Here is a 26350-nt window from a genome sequence, read left to right as displayed (position 1 = left end):
ACGTAAATCCAGATCTTAAATGTGTAATACCAGGCCCTTTTTATGATATCCCAAAAGTGAGCTGGAACTGTTTGAATGTAAACTTCAAAAATGAACCCCAGGTGTGTTGTATGAAAGGAGAGAAGGTTAGTACTCCCCTTGACAGGGGTAGAAGAGGCCCTCGGGCCACGCATACAACAACACACATACAGCTAAGGCATTGCCACCTATTTCGTGGCACCTACCCACTGTTTTTTCAGTAATGCCATTATACTTTATCCCAAGAAGAAAAAAATATTTTACTTATTTAGTGTCTTATTGTTGGACATGTAGGTTAGGTCTAAACTTTGGCTTTCTTTAAATTTTGTTTTCTGAATTATTGTCTTAGAATAAATTCTCAGAGGCAGAATCATACTGGGATTCTGCCAGTATGGGTGGGTGCCCCACCCCCACCTCTGGCAGGGAGAAAGCTGGCAGGACCTGTACCAGCCTTTCCAGGCAATTTCAGATATTTTCAGCTGGCATAGACTAGATAGTTAAATGCCTGGGACTCCACTCCTGCCGCCCCCTCCCCAGCTTCTCTGGGCAACTGCAGATGCTCTCAGCCCATACAACTGGTTTGTTGAGCATCTTCAATTCCATACTCATCCCGCCAATCCACCCCCTCTACCCCCCACATATGATAGTAGCGGGGGCTGGTGTTTATTCAGCCTCTCTGTGCAACTGCAGGTGCTTTCTGACCAAACAGACTGGATACTTGGACACCTATAGCTCCATCCATGCCCCCCAGTAGGATAGGAGGGGGCTGGTGTTTCCCCAACCTCTCTGGGCAACCACAGGTACTTTTGGCCCACACAGACTGGTTTGTTGAGTGCCTTTGATTCCATCCCTACCCACCCCACCCCCCATAGGATTAGAGGGGGCTGATGTTTGCCCAGCCTCTCTGGGGCAACTGCAGTGCTTTCGGCCTGCATGGACTGGTTTGTTGAGTCCCGTCAGTTCCATCCCTACCCACCTGTAAGACAGTAAGGGGCTGGTGTTTCTTTAGCCTGTCTGGGCAACTGAGGTGCTTTCAGCAGGATACTCGACCACTTGTAGCTCTGTCTCTGCACCCCAATAGGACAGGAGGGGAGCTATATTTCCTCACCCTCTCCTGGCAACTACAGGTGCTTTTGGTCACCACACAGTAGTTTGTTGGGTGCCTGTGGTTCCATCCTCACCCCTTAAAGGGGAGAAGGGACAGTACTCCCTCAGCCTCTCAGGGCACCTAGAGGTGCTTTAGTCCCACACAGATGAGTTTGTTGGGCACTCTGGAGGGTCCGTCCCCACCCCTGGAAGGGGAGGAGGGGAACCGTAGCTACATTAGTCTACCTGAGTAACTGCGGTCAGTTTTGACCTGCATGGTTTAGTTTGCTGCCCACACCAGCAGCTCCGTCCCTACCCAGATAGGGGAGGAAGGGGCATGAAGCTTCATCAGTCTCTTCGAGCAACTACAGATGGTCTTGGCCTGCACGCCTTGGATTACTACCAACGACTGTGGCTCCATTTTTACCTTGAATCAAAACTTACCATGTTCAAGTGCCTTTCCCTTGGGCCTTCTTCCCTTTCTAGGTTAGCAGTTAAGCCAAGAGAGCAGCCGGGGCTGGGGGTTAAGAGCGTACACTTTGAGGTTATATGGGCTCAAGTTTGATATTACTTCAATCTCATTGTTTGACTTTGAGCAACTTACTAAGCTTCTTTGAGGCTCAGTTTCCTCATTTATAATTGAGGAAAAGAATACTTCCTATAATATTTATTTGGTGAAACTTAAATGAGATAGCATATAGAAAGCATCTGGCATTTAGTAATTCTTTGAGAAATGGTATTTGCCCTTCTTACAGAAAGAATGCTTACAAATATGTTAGCTGTTAGTAACATAATAAGCTGGTGCCCTCCCCGGGGAAGGGGTCTATGCCTGTTCTATCTCTTTACCTCCAGCCTCTAGCACAGGGCCCGATCCTAAGTAAGGGATCAATAAATACTTTTTGAATAAATTAATGAGTTTGAATGAGGTCTTTGGATTCTTATTCTCCCCCAAGTAACTTTTGAGTGTTTTCACAGAGACATTTTGGGGACAATGTCTTAAACCAGACATGACACGGGTTCTCTACATTAAGCAGAACAATTGTTCTTTGTTTTCCCTCTGTCTCTTCCCCATAACCCTAAATCCCCAAATGAATTTAAGTCCTAATTTCTCATCAGAAACCATGGAAGCAAGAAGGCAGTTGTATGATATATTTAAGATACTGCAAGAGAAAAACTTGGAGCCAAGAACCTTATATCTGACAAGATTGTCTTTCAAAAATGAGGGCGAGTTTAGAATGTTCACAGATAAACAGAAACTGAGAGAGTTTGTTTCCAAGAGACTGGCTTTGCAAGAAAATACTAAAGGGAATGCTCCAGCCTGAAAAGACAGGAGAGGCTTGGAAGAGAGTCCAGAAATGAAGACTTATATCAGTAAAAGTAACTACAAGTATAAAAAGAGTGGTGAAAACAAAATATGCAGATAAAACCCAAAGGTCAAAATGGGTGAAGTAAGAACTGCCCTTAAAATAAAAACATTGAATGTTAATAAATTAAACTCCCCAATCAAAAGACACAGACTGGAGAAATGGATAAGAATATATAAGCCATCTATATGCTATCTACAAGAGATTCACCTTAGACCCAAGGATACTAATAGATTGAAAGTGAAGAACTGGAAAAAGATATTCCATGCATGCAGTAACCAACATAAAGCTACAGTAACTATACTTATATTGGATGAAATAGACTTTGAAAGCAAAATTGTTATTAGAGACAAGGAAGAATATTATATATTAAGAAAAGGGGCAATTCTCCAGGAAGAAATAAGAATCATAAATGTATGTGCACCTACCCAGGATGCCTCAAATTACATGAGGCAAATACTGGCAAAACTGAAGGGAGAAAAAGATGTCTCTACAGTAATAATTGGAGACTTCAACACACTACTCTCAGTATTGGATAGAACACTCTTAAGATTGACAGAACATCTGGGCAGAGGATCAGTAAAAAAACAGCTGGATAACTGATAAATGGACTAAACTTAATAGAGGTATATAGAACATTTCACCCCAAAACAGGAGGTTTTATAGTCTTTTCATTGTTCATGGATCTTTCTCTAGGATAAACCATATGTTGGGTTATAAAGCAGATCTCAATAAATTCAACAAGATTTAAATTATACAAAGCACTTTCTCTGATCATACTGGAATAAAGCTGGAAATCAAAAATAAGTAGAAAAAGGGAAAATTCAAAAATATATGGAAATTAAACAACTCTTAAATAATCAGTGGTCAAAGAAGAAATTAAGAGAGAAATCAGTATCATGAGATGAAGGAAAATGGGAACACAGCATATCCAAACCTATGGGATGCAGCAAAGGCAGTGCTGAGAGGGAAATTTATATCCCCAATGCTTACATTAAAAAGAAGAAATGGAAAGCAGATGTGACTCAAGCAATTGGGCTCTCATCTACCATATAGGAGGTCCAGGGTTCGATGCCAGGGCCTCTTGGTGAAAGCAGGCTGGCCCATGTGGCGAGCTGGACCACATGGAGTGCTGGCCTGCACAGGAGTGCTGGCACAGCAAGATGACACAACAAAGACACAGAGGAAGGATAATAAGAGACAGCAGATCAGGGAGCTGAGGTGGCGCAAGAGAATGATCGCCTCTCTCCCACTCCAGAAGGTCCTAGTATCAGTTTCCGGAGCCACCCAATGAGAATACCAGCTGACACAAAAGAACACACAGCAAATGGACACAGAGAGCAGACACCGGGGTGGGGGCAGGGTGGTTGGTGGATAAATAAAGAAAAATACCAAATTCTATTGACTGTTCACTTTGGATATATTGTATGCTTTATTAATGTGTATCAATAAAACTGATTTGTTTTTTTTTTTAAAAAGTTAAAATCAATGACCTAACTACACAGCTAGAGGATCTAGAAAAAGAACAGTAAACTATTCCCAAAACAAGCAGAAAAAATGAAATAATGATGATCAGATCAGAAATAAATGAAATTGAGAGCAACAAAAAATTTAACAAAACCAAAAGTTGGTTCTTCAAGAAGATTAACAGAATTGACAACCCTTAGCTAGATTGACAAAAAAAAAGGAGATAATGCAAATAAATTAAAAAAAGAAAACATGGACATCACTACTCACCTCATAGAAATTAAAGAGATCATCAGAGGATAATGAACACCTGTACACCAACAAACTAGACAATGTTGATGAAATGGAAAAATTCCTAGGAACATAAGAGCAGGCTACACTGATGATATATGAAATAGACCTCACAAGCCAAACACAAGTAAAGAGATTCTTTCAGATATCAAACAACTCTCCAAAATGAAAAGCCCAGGACCAGGTGGTTTCACTGGTGACTTCTACCAAGCAATCAAAGAAGATTTAATACCAATTTCACTCTTCAAAAAATTGAACAGGAATGTACAGTACCAAACTTATTCTGTGAAGCCAGTATCATCCTAGTACCAAAGCCAGATAAAAATATTACAAATGAAATTACAGACCCATTTTCCTATTGAATACAGATATAAAAATCTTCAACAAAGTCCTCGCTAATCGAATCCAACAACACATTAAAAGAATTATTCATCATGATCAAGTAGGTTTTATACCAGGCATGCAAGGGTGGTTCAACTCAAGAAAATCTGTGAACATAAAAATAAAGAAGAAAAGTCACATGATCCTATCAGTTGACACAGAAAAGGCATTTGACAAAATGCAGCATCCTTTCTTGATAAAAATACTACAGAAGACAGGAATTGAAGGAGACTGTCTCAACATAATAAAGGCCATATATGAAGAATGTACAGCTAACATTGTACTCAATGGTGAAAGACTGAAAGCTTTCCTGTTGAGATCAGGGACAAGACAAGGATGCTCACTGTCACCACTGTTGTTCAACATACTGCAGAGGTTCTAGCTAGAGCAGTCAGGCAAGAAAAAGAAGTTAAATGTGTCCAAATCAGAAAGGAAGAGTAAAACTTTTGCTATTTGCAGATGATACGATCCTATACCTAGAAAGTCCCAAAAAATCTACAACAGAGTTGTTAAAGCTAATAAACGATTTCAGCAGAGTGGCAGGATACAAGGTTAATATGCAAAAATCAGTAGTGTTTCTGATACACAATATGAGGAGGAAGTCATAAAAAATTGCATTTACAATAGAGAATAAAAGAATCATATATTTAGGAATAAACCTAACCAAGGACACAAAGCATTTATATTCAGAAAACTACAATGCATTGCTAAAAGAAATTTAAAAAGATCTAAATAAATAGAACACTATTTTATGCTCATAGATTGGAAGACTAAATATTCTTAAGATATCAGTTCTACCCAAATTGATATACAGTTTCAGTGCAATCCTGATAAAAGTTCCTGTAGTATTTTTTAAAGAAATGGAAAACACAATTATCAAATTTATTTGGAAGGTAAGGAGCCCTGAATAGCCAGAAACATTTGAAAAAGGAAGAGCAAAATTGGATGACTCATACTTCCAGACTTTAAACATGTTACCTAGCTAGAGTGGGAAAAACAGCATGGTACTGGCATAAAGATAAACACATAGGACAATGGAACCGAACTGGTGGTTCAGAAACAGACCCTCACATCTATGGTCAAGTGATTTTTGACAAGGCTGTCAAACCCACCCAGCTGGGCCAAATGGTCTATTCAACAAACGTTGCTAGGAGAACTGGATATCCATTACCAAAAGAAAGAAAAAGTACCCCCATCTCACACCTTACACAAATATTAACTCAAAATGGATCAAAGAACTAAACACGAAAGCTAGAACCATAGAGCTCCTGGAAGAAAATGGAAGGAAACTTCTTCAAGACCTGGTGGCAGGTGGTGGATTCTCTTTTTTTTTTTTTCTTTTTTTAAATTTTGCATTCAAAAAATATGAGGTCACCATATACCCCCCATCCCCCTCACCCCACTCCTCTCACATCAACAACCTCTTCCATCATCGTCGTACATTGACTGCACCTGGTGAATACGGTTTTGAGCCCTGCTGTACTGCATGGACAGTGGTCTACATTGTAGTCTACACTCTCCCCCAGTCCACCCAGTGGGCCATGGCAAGACATACAATGTCCAGCATCTGTCCCTGCAGCACCACCTAGGACAACTTCAAGTCCTGAAAATGCCCCCACATCATGTCTCTTCTTCCCTCTCCCTACCCTCAGCAACTACCATGGATGCTTTTTCCACATCAGTGCTACAATTTCTTCCATTACTAATCACAATAGGTCCCCAGCAGAACACCGGTAAGTCCACTCTAATCCATACTCTATTCCTCCATCCTGTGGCCCCTGGGATGGTTATGTCCAGTCCCCCTCTACATCAAGAGGGGACTTAGATTCCACATGGATGGTGGATGCAATTCTCTTGCTTGCAGTTGTAGGCACTCTTGGCTCCCTTGTGTGGTGGTTAACCTTCTTCACCTCCCTGTTAGCTGGTGGATTCTTAAACCTTTCACCGAAAGTGTGGGTAAGTGGGACCTCCTGAAACTTAAACACTTTTGTGATTAAAAGGACTTGGCCAAGAAGGTGAAAAGGCAGCCTAGTCAACGGGAAAAAAATATTTGGAAATCACATATCCAATAAGGGTTTGATCCATTCTCAATAAATAGATCATATAACTCAACAATAAATCCAACTTAAAAATAGGCAAGAGACTTAAATAGACATGTCTCTAAAGAGGAAATACAAATGGCCCAAAAGCACGTGGACAAATGTTCATTACCACCGACTATTAGGGAAATGTAAATCAAAAAGACAATGAGATATCTCACACTGCTTAGAATGGCCATTATTTAAAAAACAAAACAAAAAATGCTGGAGAGGTTGTGAAGAAACAGGAATACTCCTTCACTGTTGCTGGGAATGTAAAATAGTGCTGCCTCTGTGGAAGACAATTTGGTGGTTCCTCAGGAAGCTAAATATAGAACTTCCATATGATCTACCAATTCCTCTACTAGGAATATATCCAGAAGAACTGAAACTGTGACACAAAAAAACATTTGCACACTGATGTTCATAGCAGCATTATTCACAATTGCCAAAAGATGGAAACCACCCAAGTGTCCATCATCTGATGAATGGATAAACAAAACGTGGTCTATACATATGATGGACTACTATGCTGCTGTAAGAAGGAATGAAATTGGGGCATGGATGAACCTTGAAAACATTATGCTAAGTGAAATAAGCAGACACAAAAGGACAAATATTGCATCATCTCACTAGTATGAACTAAGTACGAAGAATAAATGCGTGGTTAAAGCCTAGAGTATAGATTATTAGGCGATAAGAGGAGGGAGAGAAGGGGTACTGAAGCTTGATACATGCAGATGTTTTAATTTGACTGTAAAGTTTGAAAATGTATAGAGTTGTTCCTAACACATTATACTGAGTAGAACTAACACAGCTGGTTTATAAATGGGATTGTGCCTGAAAGGGTACTCCAAGGATGTAAATGTCAATTGAAAAAAGCTGGAGAATAGTCTAGGGACTAAATAACATAGTGAACCCAGACGTGGATGAGAATTGTGGTTAATAGTACAAATACAAGAATGTCCTTCTATGAACTAGAACAAATGTACATCACTTTTGCAAGGTGATAAGAATGTGGAGACACATGGGAAAAATACAGTAAATGTAATCTATAAACTATAGTCAGCAGCAGTACTGTAATATTTTTGCATCAGTGCCAGAGATATACTGTGTTAGTAATTGGGGTGAGGGAGATGCAAAAAATATACCAGATGAACCCTGTAGACCATAGTGGTAATAGTCTGATGATATTATCTCATAATTTGTAACATATGTTCCACAACAGTGTAGTGTTGGAGGAGGGGTACCATATGGGTATTCCACACATGTGCATGATTTGTAAGTTCACAACTTTAATAAAAATATATCTTTAAAAATTAAAAAGAAAATGACCCAATGAAACAAATCTGTGGGCCCACTAAGATGCCAAATAAATAGTTAAATATTCATTTTAAAATATTGTTAAATATTCATTAAAAATGAATCCCAACTTATTATTTTTTAAAGGAATTTATTTTTTCTGTCAGTATTATTTTTGGAAAGAGTATTACATTTCCATAGAAATAGAGGATTAGGGAAACGGACTTTGGCCCAGTGGTTAGGGCGTCCATCTACCACATGGGAGGTCCGTGGTTCAAGCCCCGGGCCTCCTTGACCCGTGTGGAGCTGGCCCAAGCACAGTGCTGATGCGCGCAAGGAGTGCCGTGCTACACAGGGGTGTCCCCCGCGTAGGGGAGCCCCACGCGCAAGGAGTGCACCCATAAGGAGAGCCGCCCAGCGCGAAGGAGGGAGCAGCCTGCCGAGGAATGGTGCCGCCCACACTTCCCGTGCCGCTGACGACAACAGAAGCGGACAAAGAAACAAGACGCAGCAAAAGACACAGAAAACAGACAACCGGGGGAGGGGAGGGGAATTAAATAAATAAAAATAAATCTTTAAAAAAAAAAAAAAAAGAAATAGAGGATTACAGAAAATTTGTGGAAAAATGCAAGGTTCACATACACTCTGCTATTGATACTTTGTATTAGAGTGGTACTTTTGTTACAATTGATGAAAGAATATTAATAGTACTAAGAGTATAGTTTAGATAACATTAATTTTTTCCTGTATACCACTATATTATTAACAACTTGTATTAGTGTCATACACTCATTATAATTCATAAAAGAGCATTCTTGTACTTTTAACTATAGTCTGTTATTTACAGTCCCACAATTTATCTTCCAACTTTCACTGTAGTAGCACACCCAAACCAAAACTTCCCCTTTAAGCCACATTCAGGGAAGCGGACTTGGCCCAGTGGTTAGGGTGTCCATCTACCACATGGAAGGTCTGCGGTTCAAACCCCGGGGCTCCTTGACCCGTGTGGAGCTGGCCCATGCGCAGTGCTGATGCGCTCCAGGAGTGCCCTGCCACGCAGGGGTGCCCCTGTGTAGGGGAACCCCACACGCAGGGAGTACGCCCCTTAAGGAGGGCTGCCCAGCGCAAAACAAAGTTCATCTTGCCCAGGAATGGCACCGCACACACGGAGAACTGATGCAGCAAGATGGCGCAACAAAAAGAAACACAGATTCCCGTGCTGCTGACAACTACAGAAGCAGACAAAAAGAACACGCAGCAAATGGACACAAAGAACAGACAACTGGGGAAGTGGGGGAGGGGAGGGAGAGAAATAAATCTTTAAAAATAAATAAATAAACCACATTCACATACATAACACAGTGTTGTTAATTATACTCACAATAATGTACTACTATTGCCACCATGTAGTTCCAAACCTTTATGAACAAGCTAAATAGAAATTCTGTACAAATTAAGCATCAGCTCTTCATTACCTACAGTATTAGAGAGGATATGGAGAAATAGGAACACATTCATTGATGTTGGCAGTGTAACATGGCACTGCTACCTCTGTGGAAGATATGTTAGCAGTTCCTCAGGAACTGGTATATACCCAGAATAATTGCAAGCAGAGTCTCAAACAGATATTTTTACCTGATATTCAGAGCAGCATTCACAACTGCCAAAAGATGGAAGCAAACCAGTGATGGACACTGTCCATCAAATGTTGAATAGTTAGGGAAGCAGACTTGACCCAGTGGATAGGGCATCTGTCTACCACATGGGAGGTCCGCGGTTCAAACCCCAGGCCTCCTTGACCCGTGTGGAGCTGGCCCATGCGCAGTGCTGATGTGCGCAAGGAGTGCCATGCCACGTAGGGGTGCCCCCACGGAGGGGAGCCCCACGCGCAAGGAGTGCGCCCTGTAAGGAGAGCTGCCCAGCATGAAAGAAAGTTCATCCTGCCCAAGAATGGCACTGCACACACACAGAGCTGATGCAGCAAGATGACACAACAAAAAGAGACACAGATATCCATGCCGCTGACAACAACAGAAGCGGACAAAAGAACACGCATCAAATGAACACAGAGAACAGACAACTGGGGCAGGGGGGAAGGGGAGAGAAACAAATAAAAAATAAATCTTTAAAAAAAAATGTTGAATAGATAAACAAAATGTGGCGTATATATACAATGGAATATTATTCAGCCATAAAAAATAATGAAATCTTGTTGTGTATAACAACATGGATGAAACTGGAGGACATTATGTTCTGTGTAATAAGCCAGACAAAGAAGGACAAATAATATATGGTTTCACTGATATTATCTTAATATAATAAACTCATAGAATTAAAATCTAGAATATAGGTGACCAGGGGATAGATGTTTGAATCCCAAATTATGGAAAGCTTTGCCTCAAAATACTGTACTTGAAAGTAGAATAATTGTATTTTGTATATTGAACCATTAAGTAGTTTTTTTGTTCTGGGAAATCTCCTCAGGTAAATATCCAAGTTTACTTTTTACAAGTTCTCCTTTCCACATGCTGCAAACATGTACTACCTTCAAGGATTCTGCCAGTATATAACAAGTATCCTTATATTCCCTGTTTCCTTCTGGGCCACTACTGGCAGTGTTGGGTTTTTTATTTTTTTTATTAGAGATATTGCTAGCTTACCGAACAGTCATGCATAATGTACAGAATTCCCATACATCACCCTTCCACCAATACCTTGTATTGTTGTGGGATATTTGTAAGATCATGAAATAATATCATCAAAATATAAATACTAACTATGGTCTATAGCTTACATTTGATATTTTTTTCCATACACCCCCCCCATTATTAACATCATGTATTAGTTGTGTACATTTGTTATAGTTCATAAGAGAACGCTCTCCTATTTGTACTGTTAACCACAGTCCATCTTCCACCACATGGTTCACTGTGTTACACAGTCTCATGTCTTGTACCATCCATCCAAACGTTCACCCAGTGGCTCACACTTTAATCATACAGTTGTGCCATCATTGCCTCAGTAAACCTTTGAACATTTTCTTTAGCCCAAAAGAAAAAATCCCATACCCCCCATTATTGATCATTAGCATTGATATAGTACCTTCTGTGACACTGGTGTATGAATATTACAATATTGCTGTCAGCTATAGTCCATAAGTTACATTAATTATATTTTTCCCTTGCATCACTGTATTCTTACCATCTTGTAATAGTGACAAAAATTTGTTCTAGTTCATAGAAGAACATTTTTGTATTTGTACTGTTAATCACAATCCTCATCTACCTCCGGAATCACTATGTTAATTCAGTCCCTAGATTATTCTCTAGCTTTCTTTCAATTGACATTTACATCCCTAGGCAGATCCCTTTCAGCCACAATCACATTTATAAACCAGCCATGTTAGTTATATTCACACAAAGTAGATTTTTTAAATCATTAATTTTAATGAAAATTTCTTTTCTTTTTTGTCTTCTTTGATTTAATATTTATAGATCTTTTTTCTTTTGCAGTGCATTTTAGGAATATTCCATAGAGCCTTACAAATTATTTTGATTGTGAGATGAGTATAGTTCATAGTAATAAGTGTCAAAAATAAATTTTCATCTCTAATATAAACATTAGTACTTCCAGTTAGTTTCATAAAACAATAAATATCTGTACTGTTATTAAAGATACATTCCAAATTAATTAAATAATATAATGAAGTAAATGATAATTTATGGAACCTACAACCTAAGTTTTTATATTCTGCCTTTCACTTGGTTATATGTAACTTGTATGAATAATGTACTCAGATATACTAGTTAACAAATATTTATCATTCCATCCTACAGATTATGTAAAATATTTAAACTGAATATTAGTTATTAATAAAACACTAGTGTTTGTTAACACAAAAGAATGCTGTTTATTACTCTTCTACCTAATATTAAACTTGATGATTCTTGAATATATTACCAGACTTATAGAAGACCGTTTGCCCTTCTAGACAAAGTAATACCAAAAAGCCATTCACAGTTCCAAGTTTACATCATTTTAGCTCCTGCTGTGCTCTTACCTACAAAAATATATTTCTTTCAGTTTATAAAAGTACTGGGTAGTACATAAATTCCCTAAAAATTAAAAGAAAAGTCACATCTGATAGGACGGTGGAGTAACTTGTCATTATCTAGGGTTTCTCCTACTATAAGAAGATCCCTGCTACGTTTTTTCCCTGGAACATGGGGAATTAGGAGTAAGAAAATATTTTAATAAAGTTGCAATAAGTATGGCTTTAAGGAAAGAGGGATGGAGATTGGAAGTTTAGGACTTTTGAGCAGTTAAGCCTTAAAATTTATGTTTTGCCTCTGCTTTTGTTACTTCCTTGACTTCTAGGGAATTATGTGCTGACAAAGTAAACAAAACACTGTACAAAGGTCACCATCACTAGTTTAAAACTCTGCCAGACCCTTTCTATAACCACTTCCTTTTGCAATTCATGACATTGTTAAGAGAACTGTACTCTGAGCTTAGTATTCCAAGAGTGAAAAATTCACCCAAAACATCTTTTGTTCATTCTGAGCATCCCTTTTTTGTTTATAGTATTATATTATTACAAACCTTAAAAAATGGAGGATAAAAATAAGAGGAAGCGTCAGGAAACTTTATTCTGAATGGAAAAATACTCATGGCTAAATTAAAAATTTTAGTCTTTATATTAAATATTTGTGTCCTTGTACTTGCTCTACTTTGTGATTATAATCCCATAATCTATACTTTGACAATATGTTCTGAGTTTCATCATACCTTAAAACAAAATTATCATTATATGTTTCCGTGTATTTGCTCATCTCTCTTGTATTAAAACACAGAAGTTTATCAGTCTTAAGATCTGGGAATTTGCTTTATAATTGCTTTCATGAAAGCCCAACACTTTCAATTTCATAGGTAAAACTGCAGAATTTCTGCCGTCAGTTTAAAATTGGACTTTGTAAATGCTCATTCATGGAGACAGCCTAGATTAGGGGGAAGAACACAGGATTTGGTATCAGACAGCTAATATTAGGAATACCTGATGGAAAGCACTTACTGACCACATTGCTATATTAATTAATTTAACTCTCACAAAAACTCTAAGAGGTACTGTTAATTATCATCCACATTTTATAGCATTGTTGTTAGTCAGCCAAAGGGGTGCTGATGCAAAATACCAGAAATCTATTGGGTTTTATAAAGGGTATTTATTTGGGGTAAAAGTTTATAGCTACAAGGCCATAAAGCATAAGTTACTTCCCTCACCAAAGTCTGTTGCCATGTGTTAGAGCAAGATGGCTGCTAGTCTTTGTGAGGGTTCAGCCTTCCTTCTTCCTCCTAAGGCTCCATGGTCCCAACTCCTTCAGCTCCTTCCGATCTCAGCTATACCGTGGCATAAGGCTTTGTCTCTCTCCCAGGGCTCATTTCTCTCTAGGCTCAGCTGCTCTCTTCTCTCAACAAGGTCAGCTGTAGACTATCAGGCTCTTTCTCTTCCCGGGGCATCTGCCTTGTCCACAGAGCCGTCTCTATTCCTTTGTGTTCTCCTGTGTATTTACTTCCCCAGGCTCCAGCATCAAAACTCCAACTCTCTCCTCTGCCATGTCGTTTTCTCAACATCCTTCTGACTTGGCTGAATCAAAACCCCAATCTTAATTTAATCAGGTAAAAGTGAAACCTCTGAATCTAATACAGTCTAATATGCCCAGAGGAACAGACCAAGTTTACAGACATAATCCAATATCTATCTTTGGAATTCGTGAACAATATCAAACTGCACAAGCATGTAACTTATATTTCCATTCCACATACTCTGCAGAATTTTATGCTAATTATGTATATATTTGTTTGAAGATATTTTTGATCAACTGTCATGTCTTTGCAACAAAATTATATATATGTTAAAATTTAAGTTTCTTTTTAATTTACAGGGCATCCTGTAAGTTAAATTTAAATAATTAAATTAATTCTTTTTAATTTACTACAAGGCTCCTAAGTATTTTAAAAATGTCATAGATTGACTTATCATTGTAATTATTATTAGTATATATTCAGAACATAAATATATTACACATTTTAATAAATAATTATTAAAGAATGAAATGTTTTTGGAAATGAGATTGAGATTACAAGAGCTGAATTACTTTTCAGTTACTTCACATATTAATAATTTAACATTTTTTTCTAGAAGGAAAAGTCTTCAACATTAATTCTGTTTGTTTTTTTTGTTTATAGGTGTAAGCACTGAGATATTCTCACAAATTAAAATGTTGAAATAAAGATTTTTGTTATAGCTGAGTTACTTGATTCTTTGCACACCTTCACAATTATATTTCAAATCTTAATGGTGATCCATCAGTAAAAATATTTTAATGCCCTGTCAGCTGGCAATTCAGTTAAGTGCTCCTTCAGTTTTGTTTAAAGCAACAAAATCCAGCACCATATAATTTGCAAAAGAATTTGTTTCCCAGCCACTTAAATTATTCACCCCCTCATTTTGGGGGAAGTATACCAGAAAGACTTTACCAATACTTATAAAAGGACTAATGATAACCTATATTTTGTTCTTTCTTACTTGTAGGCACCTTGTTTAATTTATTATATTCAGAAATAGTTGGGGAAAATGAAGTATTAGTGAGAACTTTGGCAATACATTTTTATAAGAATCCTCGTCCTACTATATGTACTACTTATGTTTTGATTAATACCATTTAACCCTTTCAGTTTCTGGAAAATTGTCCCTGATAACCTAACTAGCAAAGCCAACGATCTACTGTCATAGCAATGACTAAATCAGACTATTTCTGGCAGAACAAAACTGTGATTTTATTTTTCTATTTAAATTAAAGTATCCACATGAATTTTGAGAAATTTTATAAAATTTCTCAATGAGGAAATATATGAGGAATGTATAAATTATAAACTCATAAGAATCAGTTACCAAATAGTGAAATCAGAATTAAGATGATACAGATCTAATAATTGTTTTAAGTAATAGAAACTCTTGTCTCCAAATGAGGACATTTCAAATCAGTCATTGTGTAGGTAAACATATAACTTATTGAGGAAACAATATTCATGTATAAAATATAGAACTTATAATTCTGAAAAATGTATACAGTTAAAAACTCATCATTCCAGAAGCTAGCATTTGTATGTTTTTAATTGTTGGTACCTAGGGTGTAGAAAAGTAAAAGCAATTTGTAAGGTGGACAGTGTTTAATTGGAATAAACATTTTATAATATAATTTGATAAAAAATAGGTTTCAATGACCTTGTCAAAATTCAAACTACTTGGGCTCTACAAGGAATTACAGAATTTATTATGTTTCATTCGTGTTAATCTTGGAAAATATACAATACATTGCAGTTGCATTGTAAAGACTCAATGTACTGCTTTAGCTATTCAAAAAAAAATGCTTGCTTTTCCAGCTAATGACGAAACCTAGGGCTGATTGTTGAAAATACTCTGCTGGAGAGGAGAGAATTTTTCAGTAATAGGGGATGGAAGCTGTGAGGACATTAAAGGAAAATTGCCCTCACCCTATCTGAGCACACATCCCACCTCAATTACCATGCTTTACTCTTAATAGAAATCCTTATATAAATGGGAAAGACTAGAAGGCTAATAGTGGATAGATGTTGCCTTAATTAGTTAATAAAGGTTTTTCCCAAACAGTATTTTGAGTTTTTCTCCTTTGGCTCCCAGGAGGTTTTACATTGGAGGCAATGTACCATGTTATTGTTCTGGATGTGTGGAAAGATATCCTTTTGCCTTTTTCTTTTAACAAGTGAGAGTGAGGGATACTGTGAAAAAGAGAGAAGGGAGAAGAACCTTCATTATGCTAAGAAGGAGTACATATGGAAGTTAAGGACCTGGAAAATTATTCCCTTAAAACCAGTTTACTTAAAAAAGTCTTCGTATACCCTGGAATACACGAGCTCCAGTTTGATAACTATTGGCATGAACTAAGTAGTACACTTCTCAGCATAAAGCAAATGCCAATATTTGTTAATAGTGACTATATTGAAAAGGATAATTAAATGATGTATCATAATTTTTACTATGTCACTGGCTCTGAGGTTTTAAACAGCAGCCACTCTGTGGTGCTCTGTTACTTCTACTGTGCAGGAGACTTAGCAAGAATGTTTTATTAACTGTTGAACAAAAGGACACCCATACATCACCATTTTAATTTGGCCCAATTTCAGCCTCCTGGAAGTGGTGTTGGCCAAATTTAGAACTGGCAATTCAGTGTGAAGGCACTCGCTGTTAGGTTTCCTATAAAGAAGTCAGTCCCTAGGCCCTTGGGAGCCAGAGTGAGCCATTCTAGTTGTGCCAGCATGGGGTGCCCCCCCCCCCCGCCCCAGAGCCAGGGATCAGGGGAGCCAGTGGGAGCATGCTGTGTAGACACTCAGCAGCACTCTGCCCCCTCCTCAAAATGAAAACATCCTGTTATCTTTTGAATCTTTCTAACTCAAGAAAAAATACCTCTTCATTAACCACACCATTAAGCATTTATACAGCAGAAATAGAGAAAGAATAGCCTTGTATGTTTTTGAATACAGAGGAGGTAAGAAGCAGTTTTTATCACTTCAGTTCCTTCTGACTCTTATTAGAATTCTTTCCAACAGTAGATATTGAAGTTATTGTCTGAGAACTCACAAAACTGAACTGAATTTCAGAGTTATGTATAAGAATGATAACTCATTAAAGTATAGCCTTAAGTAAATGTTATATAGGTTACTAATGATAAAAGGAAAACTTTTCATGGAATTTAGGATCTCACAGCTTTATTGAGCACTTCATGAATCGAGCAGCATCCTATTCAGAAAGTAGAAGGGAAACCACAGAGGGGATGGAAAGTAAGAGCACATATAATTCAGAAGCAAGTGAAGAAATGTTCTGATTGGGTGGCATTACTGAAGAGAGTGTTACAAAGTAGGGATTTCAGATGGTTGCTTAGGAACAAGGAAGTGAGCTGGGGTAACTGATTGGCTGTATTTAAATTTGGTTCTCTGGGCAAGCTGGGCATTTACAGGAAGTAGAAACTGGCTTAGGTTTTTTGTTTTGCTGACCTGGGGCTTAGCATGGGCACCTCCATGTTGGGCCTGCTAGCTTTTATTTATCAGTGGGAAGGTGATCTTTAAGAACTAAGTTTTTCTTTGCTTTATCATAGAAATTAAATTGTTCAATTCTGTTACCTTCTCTGTCTTGTTCATTATGAAATAAAATAGAACTATGTCTCTAAAGCCTAAAAGGGATATTGTGAGATTTTCAAGATGTTTATAACACTTCAAATTTATAAAGCAAAAGGACTTAATAGATTGCAACAAAATGAGTGTTAGATCATTTTTAGTTTTCAGTAAATATTTCCTACAAATTCAAAAGCAGTCATGTTCTCTCAAGATAAACAATTCCTTATTTAGCAAAGCTTTGGAAAGACATGGTGGTGAAATTTCTTTTTATAAAGTATGCATTTCTTTTAGTAAAAGATGATGAATGTGACTCAGATGCAGAAAATGAACAAAACCATGATCCTAACGTTGAAGAGTTCCTGCAACAACAAGACACTGCTGTCATTTATCCTGAGGCACCTGAAGAGGACCAGAGGCAGGGCACACCAGAAGCCAGCGGTCACGATGAAAATGGTAAACGGAGCTTGGCAGTTGTTTATCTTTTAATCGTTAAAGGATTATTATTTCCATTACTCTACTGTGGGCCCATGTTCTACTTATAAGGACCATTTTTGAAAACCAAAATTAATTGCAAGTGCCCATAGAGAGTAATCTCTTGTATTAACGGGACAATGGTCATGATAACAGTAGAGCTTTATGAAATGAGTGGCTGCTCACATGTGCAGTAGTAATGCCACCCCCTGCATGTGGAATGCATAGAGCAGTGCCTGAAAATCAACTTCCATTCACACACATGGCAGCAGACAGTAGAAATGAGAACTAGGATGACCCTGACTGCCCTTTGATTCTTTTCCTATATTCTTTTAGCAAGCAAAGCATGGTTGTCTGGTTCTAAAAGTACTAATTTGGAGACAAAGGTTTTTCTGTATATTTTCATCCACTCTGATGTGAGTAGTCAGTGTATAAAGAGAGGAAAAATGCCATAATAATATATTCAGAAATTATGAGGAATCTGCACTAAGAATTAGGGAGTTAGTTAAATGATTAAGGATACTTAAATTATTACAATCTAGAATCTGGTTTGATTTTGCCAGGGTTCCCATTTTAATGACTAGATTTAGCTTAGTATTCAAATAATCAATTAACCTTTACATTTTTTAAGGAAATTGAAAAGGATGGAGTACAAAACAAAATAAATTAAGTTGCAAAGGGTCAACTGTATCTTCCTAAAATCAGGAATCAGCTGTGAAAAAGAACAAAAACAGAAGTTTGACTGTAGGGTAATTAGAATTTTCTGTAAGTAAACAATTACAGAGGAAATGGGAGTAAAGCATGCTTAGAATATTTCCTCCAGAATGCCAAAAGAAGACATTTCTGAAAGGCAAATTATTGCCCCTGGGGACACTAAATTTCAGCTGAAATGTCAGTGGCCGTCTATGTACTTGCATCTTTGGAGCTTTAACAGTTGATATTTCTAATCTGGTAAAGTAGACTAATTTCTAGGTTGTCTTTTCTTTTGCCTTTCTTTTTTTTTTTAATTACCGGGGCTGGGGATTGAACCTAGGACCTCTTATATGGGAAGCCGGCACTCAGCCACTGAGCCACAGTGGCTCCCCTGAGTGGTTTTTCATTTGTTTGCTTGTTGTTTTGTACATTTTACTTTGTTTTTTTAAGGAGGCACCGGGGCCCGAGCCCAGGTCCTCCCATGTGGGAAGCAGGCACCCAACTGCTTGAGACACATCTCTCCCTTTTCATTTATGTTATCATTTCTCCTGAAGAAGCACTAGGTTACAGTAGAAATAAAAAAGAAAAATAAATATATATGCATATATTTTTATGTGGCAAAAGACTTTCAGAAAGCCTCAGTGAAAGAAAATAATGAAAACTAAGGAAAAGTTCCATTGCATAGGTTGCATCTGGTAAGTTTTGCAAAGTAAATCATTATAAATCGGCACAATAAAATATCAAAAAAAATGGAGAGCTAATCATTCTGAATCAATAAAAGTCTGAATTATAGACTATGGTTTTAATGCAAGCATTCATTAATTTCAGATAGATAGTGTAATTTAACAGCCTATAAAGTATTTCAAAGTAGATATTTTGTTTACATATAAATAGTGATTATCTTCAGAAGCTCTTGTTTTAAACTTTTGAGTAGATTAAACATTACCTTCCACAATCTTGTTTCTATACATTCAGTTGCTGTTGCCACCAAGTTACTTTTTTCACAAATTTTGAACGGATAAATTTTACACCAGCAAGTAGAAATATTACAAATTCTGAATAAGTGGAACACAAATGAGATATTCCATAGGTTTTATATGAAGTAGCACTATCTGAAATGTTATACCTAATATCAAAGACAATATTAGGATATAAAAATTAAGGAATTTTGTTTTGAATAAAAAAGCAGATTCATGGTCATAAATACAAAAAGAAATTATAGCCAGTTCAAGAAATGGTCAGGCATAGGTTGGTTTCTCAGTACTATTGAATAACTATCTTAAGTTTTTTGTAAGAATTCTAGAAAGGAACATTTTCCCACATAACATAACCTTCATTTTGAAAAGGTGATATTTTAGAAGAATCCAATATTTTCTCAAGAAAAAGAACTTTTGCATTACATTTTCAACCTCATTTTATAACTTGTTTATTATTTCAAATATTCATATTTACTTTTCATTATTTTATGCTAGTGGCTTCAAAGAATGAATTCATACCTCATGTATGAGAAAAGCCAATAGATATTGATTTATGAAAATAATAACTTGCTGTTAAAATATCATGAGCAACCTGCCATTTTTCAAAATTGATAGTATTTTATTTATTAAATGTAGGGATTAGTTATGAAGGTGAAGAAGGAAGAAGAGCCTAATAAGAGTAGACAGCTCTGTGATACTGTGAAGCAGAAGCTGTTGATTAAAAGACATCATATTCATCATGGTGCCAGTCATAAAACACCCTCAGTGGTCGACTTTGATATTTGCCATTGTAGTCAGCTAAAAGAAATCAGACGGACTAGGCAGATTGGCAAGGAGACAGTCCCAATTGTTGATTTCCCACTTGTCTATACAAATAGGAAATTCACACTGGGAAAAACGTATTTCCAAAAACTTTCCTCAAGTGTGTTAATCTAGTCTCCCAAAAGGGGGTCATGTTTGAGTTACCCCCAACAGAGAAGTCTCTGGTTCAAGTTGCCTTGCTAGCTGACAGCTAAAAATGTCATCATAAACTTCTGGAAGTTTTGGTTGTCTAATTTTATTCATATACTTGATACATATTTCAAAGTATTTAACTATTAGGAATTCGGGTGTTCAATCTGTTATTTGCAGGCCAGTCCTTGAGGAAGACATACAATTTATATGGATTTGAATTTCCATAAAGATGATAAATGTTGACAAAGCATTTGGAGATTGTTAGGAAATTTTCTGTTTCTCTATAAGGAATTCAAAATGAAGATGATGTTTACAGTAAGAAGGCACTTAGGATCTTAACACCTTTGAGAAAATAGATCAAGTATGGACAACTACTCTTAGTTAAATAATATGAATGGGCAAAGTGCTGTATTTTAGGCTTATCAAGCTTAGATGGTTCCATGTATAAAAATAAGTTCATTTAGTGAGCTCCAGTTTCTGCAGAATGACTTTGTTGTCTGAAAGCTATCCTCGGGTCATATGTATCCAGCCATTCAGAAAATGTCCTTGTGCATTTCAGCAGGGGCACGATCATGAAAAACCGCGTTTGGGGCCTCTGCCCCATGGGCCAGGCCTCAACCCTCCCCCACCACTCCCCTCGCCCCAGCACACCCGCACATTTTCGTCTGCACTCAGTCCTGTGGCCACCCCTGACAGTAAGCGGGGCTACAGCCCTCTTCGGTGTGTGTACATTTACAAATATAATCTACATTTCCGTTTTTCTTTTGTTTTCTCTTTATAGTTAACCATACAGAGAAGGGGAAAATTGTGATTTAGTGAAAAGGATATAGACTCTGAACACCAGACAACCCACATTTGAATCCTGGCTTTATCACTTACTGACTGTGTGACTTTAAATTCATTAGTCTTTCCAAGTCTCGTGTTTTCTCTTTGATAAAATAAAGTATCATCGCATTGTTTCGAGGATTAAATTTAAAATGGGTAGCACAGTGCCTGCCAAAGGCCACAGGGACCCAGTGGTAGCTTTGGTAGTATTTTCTGCATGTTTTAAGTTTAAAATCTATGGTTTTTCTTCTACAGGAACACCGGATGCATTTTCCCAATTACTCACCTGCCCATATTGTGATAGAGGCTACAAACGCTTTACCTCTCTGAAAGAACACATTAAATATCGCCATGAAAAGAATGAAGATAACTTTAGTTGCTCACTGTGCAGTTACACCTTTGCATATAGAACCCAACTTGAACGTCACATGACATCACATAAATCAGGACGAGATCAAGTAAGTAAATTAGCTAAATTCACTAACTTTCCAAATTTTGACAGCCTAACCTTCACAGAGGGCAAGGGTTTTTAAATACTTAAGAATTAAAATCATGTACTAGAGAGTATCTTGTTTGCAGCCTTATAACAATGAAATTATTTGAAATACCTGATTATTTCTGGGTTAAAATGTAGATATGCACATTATTTTAGAAAAACTTAAGGTTTTTTTTTCCATTTAAGGTAAAATCCTTTTCATTTCAATTTAATTATTTTAATTATACTATAGCAAATATTTCTCTTAAGTTTAGAACATTTCAGAATTCATTCTCTTAAAATGTTTAGTATGCTTTGCAGGAGAAATAAATATTGGTTACATAAACCATATGACTTATTACCTACCAAATTGAGGAGAAAATCAAATAATAAAGTCTAGTTCTCTGTGAACCAGTGTATAGTCTTAGTATAAACTAGTTTGACATATAAACCAAGACTATTGTGTAATTATAAGCCACATTTAACCTATTGGTCTATTGCTTAAGGATTAAGGTCAAATAAACTTTTGCCAATTTTCTTTATTTTACAAAGTCCTGATAAATATAAATATAAATTTAATCATAATTAGAAGCCAGAGTTTATGCCCTAATTTTAGAGTCAGTTAACAAATGTGTGAGGGTGGGGTGTTAAAAATCAAACTCATAGCAACTGAACTCTAAAAATAAAATACATGTCCAGCTACACAGGGTATGTTAGGATCTATGTTGGGTTGGGCCATGTCCAGCTTGTTTTGTCAAGGGGTTGTGAGTTTTCCATACCTGACTGGGAGCACCATCCCCTGTGTATGTACCTGATAAAAGTCACATATCCCATAGAGAAGAGGTTAGACCCCTTGGTTAAGGTGGTAGAAACAGGATGATTGAGTAGGGTCAACTACCTGTTCTCGACTTTGCCTCCAGCAATCACAGAACAAGCTGTTGATGGATGGGGTGGTGGTCAGTGAGAATAGGACCAGGATCTCCTTTTGAGGGCTGATGGTTGAGTCTGTGAAGGAGCACCTGAGGTAGGACAGGTACCAAGAGAAGGAAGACCTTGGTACAGACAAGGAACTGCAGAAGGCAAACAACCCCCTATTTACCATTCGCCCACTGCCGAGCCTTTTCAGGCGCAGTGCAGAAGAGAGCTTTCTCCAGTTTAGCATCCTGATGCCACTACAGTGTAAATAAGCCTGAGAAAGTGCTTATTCACAGGGCAGTTCAGGAGCACACCCATCCTGCCACCGCTGCCACCATATCCTCTTCCGCCAAGAGCCCTTATCAAAGGAAAGATAGACCTGGTGGTGAAAGCAGGAGGTGGCTTTATAAAAACAAGCATCAAGATCTCAGATGAATATAAAAGCCAATTTTATGATGATTTTCCTGATGGATGCAAAGGTGGTAGATTTTACGTATCAGGTGTGTGGGCGAGGCATTTCCAAGGTCAGGAAGGAGCTGTGATCAATGTGAGGACCAGTAGCGGGAGGAAATATAATTGGGGGGTATTGGAAGCAGGTTAGTTACTAAGGTAGCAGACTAGAAACTGTTTTGCAGTTCCTTGAAAATTATGCCCATGAGTAAAAGATAAGCAGCATTTCTATGTCTTACTAACTTATCCATGCAACAAATATTTGAGTTTCTGTTATGTGTCTGGCCCTGTTCCTGGTACTAAAGGTGCAAAAGTGAAAAAGACAAGCAGAGTCCCTGCCCACAGAGAGCATGTGTAAATAGGAAACAGAAATACTAGAACAGGTGATATGCAGAAAAATAATGCAGGGTTAAAGGACAGATGTGGGAGCTGCTGTTGTTACAGGGTAGGGAAGCCCTCCGAGGCTGGGACACCTGAATGGAGACCTGCGCAAAATGCAGGAGCCGGGTGTGGGATACTGTGGGAAGGGCGTTCCAGCCAGGGGGTAGAGGGAACCCATCAGGGCCTTGAGGCAGGGGGCTCCCTGGCAGCTCAGCACACAGCAGGGAGGCCAGGTGTGGCTGGCACACGTGGATGAAGGGGGAGAGGTGAATGAGGCCAGAGCGTGGGGGCCAGGCGGTGCGGGTCCTTGTGCGGCCTCAGTGAGAGCCTTAGACTCAAGGCTCAAGTGCGGTGGGGAAGCCTGTGGAAGATTTTGAGAGAAGGTGTCACGTACTCTGCCTTTTACTTTTAAGGGACCACTGGCCAATTGGAGGGGAAAAGCCCAAAAGAGACACAGGCATGGGGTGGGTGACCTTTAGAGGCGGTTGCTATAGTCCAGGCCAGAAATGGTGGAGGACTTGACACGGTGAGGAGAGGTCGGATGCAGGCAGTCAGCACCCGCAGGCAGGTGGGGTGAGTGTGGGAGGGAGGGCGGGAATGAAGAAGGGCTGCAGAGACTGAGGGGCGAGGGCGCTGCTCCAAAAGCAGGACCGCGGAGGAGGACAGAGTATGCATCCTGCTACAGGCAGGTGCTCACTGGACCTCTGGCTGCCATGTCAAGGGAGCAGCCAGCTGGAAGAGCCTGGAGCTGAGAGGGGAGCTGGAGATAAAGGGGGGTAGGCTCCCCGCGCGGGTGCTGCTGAGGCCCTGGGTCAGGGCGAGGACAGGTCTGATACATAGGAGGTCCTCAGGCTCCTTCCCTCCTTTATGAAAGCAGAGAAAGAGATTTGGTACAATTCTGGGCATTAGATTTTTATGCAACTGCTACAATTCAGGGCCTTTAAGAAACAAAATAATCAGGCATAACCAAAACTTATTCCCCTTAGCAGGATGTTCTTTATACCTAAAACTTTCCTGCTTTCTTTGTAAAATGCCACATCTTTCTTACAGAGGCACGTGACACAGTCAGGAGGTAATCGTAAATTCAAGTGCACTGAATGTGGAAAAGCTTTCAAATACAAGCACCACCTAAAAGAGCACTTAAGAATCCACAGTGGTAAATATTTGTTTTCTTTCTTCACCCTGAGTATCATAGCATGTGTGGTAACAAATATACCAATTATAACGTGTAATCTATCCGCATAATAAGAAGTTCCATGCTTTTCTTCTAGGATAAGGACTAATACAAAGAACATTCCTGTAAAAAATGGTATTTCAAGGCATCTTAACCTTTGAATAAAGTATATATCAAGTGAAAATAAAAATGACATCCTCCACATTTCCTAATCAAGATAACAAAGCCTTTTTTAACATGAAGTACAACCTAAAAATACTGTCATTTTCTGATGAGTGTTAATTTTATTACCCTTTTGTGGAAGTAAGGGAATGAAAAAAGGCAGTAGAGATACTTTTGCACAAGAAAATAAGGAGGTGAAGGTATTCTTTACATGAGAGAAATAGAAGTGGAACTCGAGAGAAGAGAAGGGTGGAGGGGATGTGGGATCACCGAGAGGGCAGTGTGAGGGGGTAGAGAGCTAACTACAGTGTTAATGAGAGCTTGAAGGAAACTGTGTTCTCTCATCATCTTAACCTTTCTATCCATGTCTTCATTTCCAAAATCTTTACTTACAAAGTGAATATTGTTATATGTTGAAAGTATGTATTTTCGTGAATTTATGAGAATCAAAAATAGCTGTGTTTGCATTTCTTTAGAGGCTCTGCTTGAACAAATGCTTTTAAAGAAAACTTTTGTGGCATCCCACATGGAACTCTGAAATCTGTTAGTCTCCTGTTTAATTTTGAAGTGTTATTTTAGATTTAAATAATTTAAATGAAAAAAAACTTTTAACTAATGAATGGGAAATTATAGGTGTTTGTACATTATTTATTTTGTGAAAATTATGTTGGCATTTACATTTTATCCTACATATTATCCTACAAAAAAGTACAGTTGGGTGGTCTTGTGAGGGGTGGTTGGTGATATCTGTATTTTATTTTGGAAAAACGTTTCTAGAAGTTTTATGGTGCTGCTCATTGAAAGTTAAATAATGATAAAGTTACCACTTTATCAAACCAACATTCTTTAAAAAAATTACATTTATTTATTTTTCACACAATGTTTAATGATTGTAGAAAGTAAGGATTGTTTCTTACAATCTGCCACAGGATCCTATTTCTTAGCTCCTATACTATTGAACAATTTTCTTTAATAATAATATATTTTTAATAACCTACCTTCATACCAGAGACAATTTGGACCTGTTAACAAAGATTTTTAAAAATATTCATGTAGAAAAAGGAAAACACGATAAAATCCTGCTTTGATATTCAAACATCAGTCTTATTCAAATAGTAAGTAGGAGGCCACTACCTGTAATACTTAGAGAAAAGCTCAAGGGTTGTGTTTGGCCAGGAGCTTCATAGAAGTTAGCAGCCTGCCACTGCAGTTTTACAATCTAGTGCACATTTAGGCTAGATCATGGACCTAAATCAGGATGCCTACAGGACTCTAATAAATTAGTTTTTTATTTATAGCTTCTTGTTAAAATTATTTAACAGGAGGCATATATATATATATATTCACACACATACATATACATATATATGTGTTTATATGTATATTTTTTTTAATATAGCAAGACATTTTAATTTAAAAACATATGAGAAAACAGAGGTGAGGTTAAGAAAGCAAGACAAGCAAGCATGAGGTCAATGTGGAAAACCAGTGCCATGAAATTCCATACACATGTACCGAATGTCAGGAAATAGGAAACTACAGTCAGGAACAGGGTCAGAGAGTCTACAAGTAAAAAGAATAAATTACTAGAAAAAGCACAATTATTCCTGATAAAAGGCCATAGAGAAAGTTGTTCCTTAGAGCATCATAAAATGGGAAGAGCAAAATATAAACAT

At 37.8% G+C, this 26350-nt stretch overlaps 1 protein-coding gene and 1 non-coding gene across 19 annotated transcripts in view; both read left to right on the top strand.

The window, feature by feature from the left end:
• Nucleotides 1–26350, top strand: part of ZEB1 (zinc finger E-box binding homeobox 1) — a 180845-nt gene that overhangs the window by 141732 nt on the left and 12763 nt on the right. For 12 of the 18 annotated variants that reach the window (XM_071215449.1, XM_071215454.1, XM_071215455.1 and 9 more), the window contains 3 exons: nucleotides 17489–17650; nucleotides 21373–21575; nucleotides 24389–24494. In XM_071215449.1, coding sequence (XP_071071550.1) covers nucleotides 17489–17650; nucleotides 21373–21575; nucleotides 24389–24494 — 471 coding nt within the window. The remainder of the gene's footprint in view (nucleotides 1–17488; nucleotides 17651–21372; nucleotides 21576–24388; nucleotides 24495–26350) is intronic. The other 6 variants (XM_071215450.1, XM_071215456.1, XM_071215453.1 and 3 more) reach the window with 1 other exon arrangement.
• Nucleotides 104–236, top strand: LOC111761192 (U6atac minor spliceosomal RNA). Its single transcript, XR_002794624.1, has one exon. It is a non-coding gene; the product is annotated as a U6atac minor spliceosomal RNA (small nuclear RNA).

This window comes from Dasypus novemcinctus, chromosome 5 (genome assembly GCF_030445035.2).
Source record: "Dasypus novemcinctus isolate mDasNov1 chromosome 5, mDasNov1.1.hap2, whole genome shotgun sequence".
Taxonomy (NCBI): Eukaryota; Metazoa; Chordata; class Mammalia; order Cingulata; family Dasypodidae; genus Dasypus; species Dasypus novemcinctus.
This window is presented reverse-complemented; position numbering and strand designations above follow the sequence as displayed.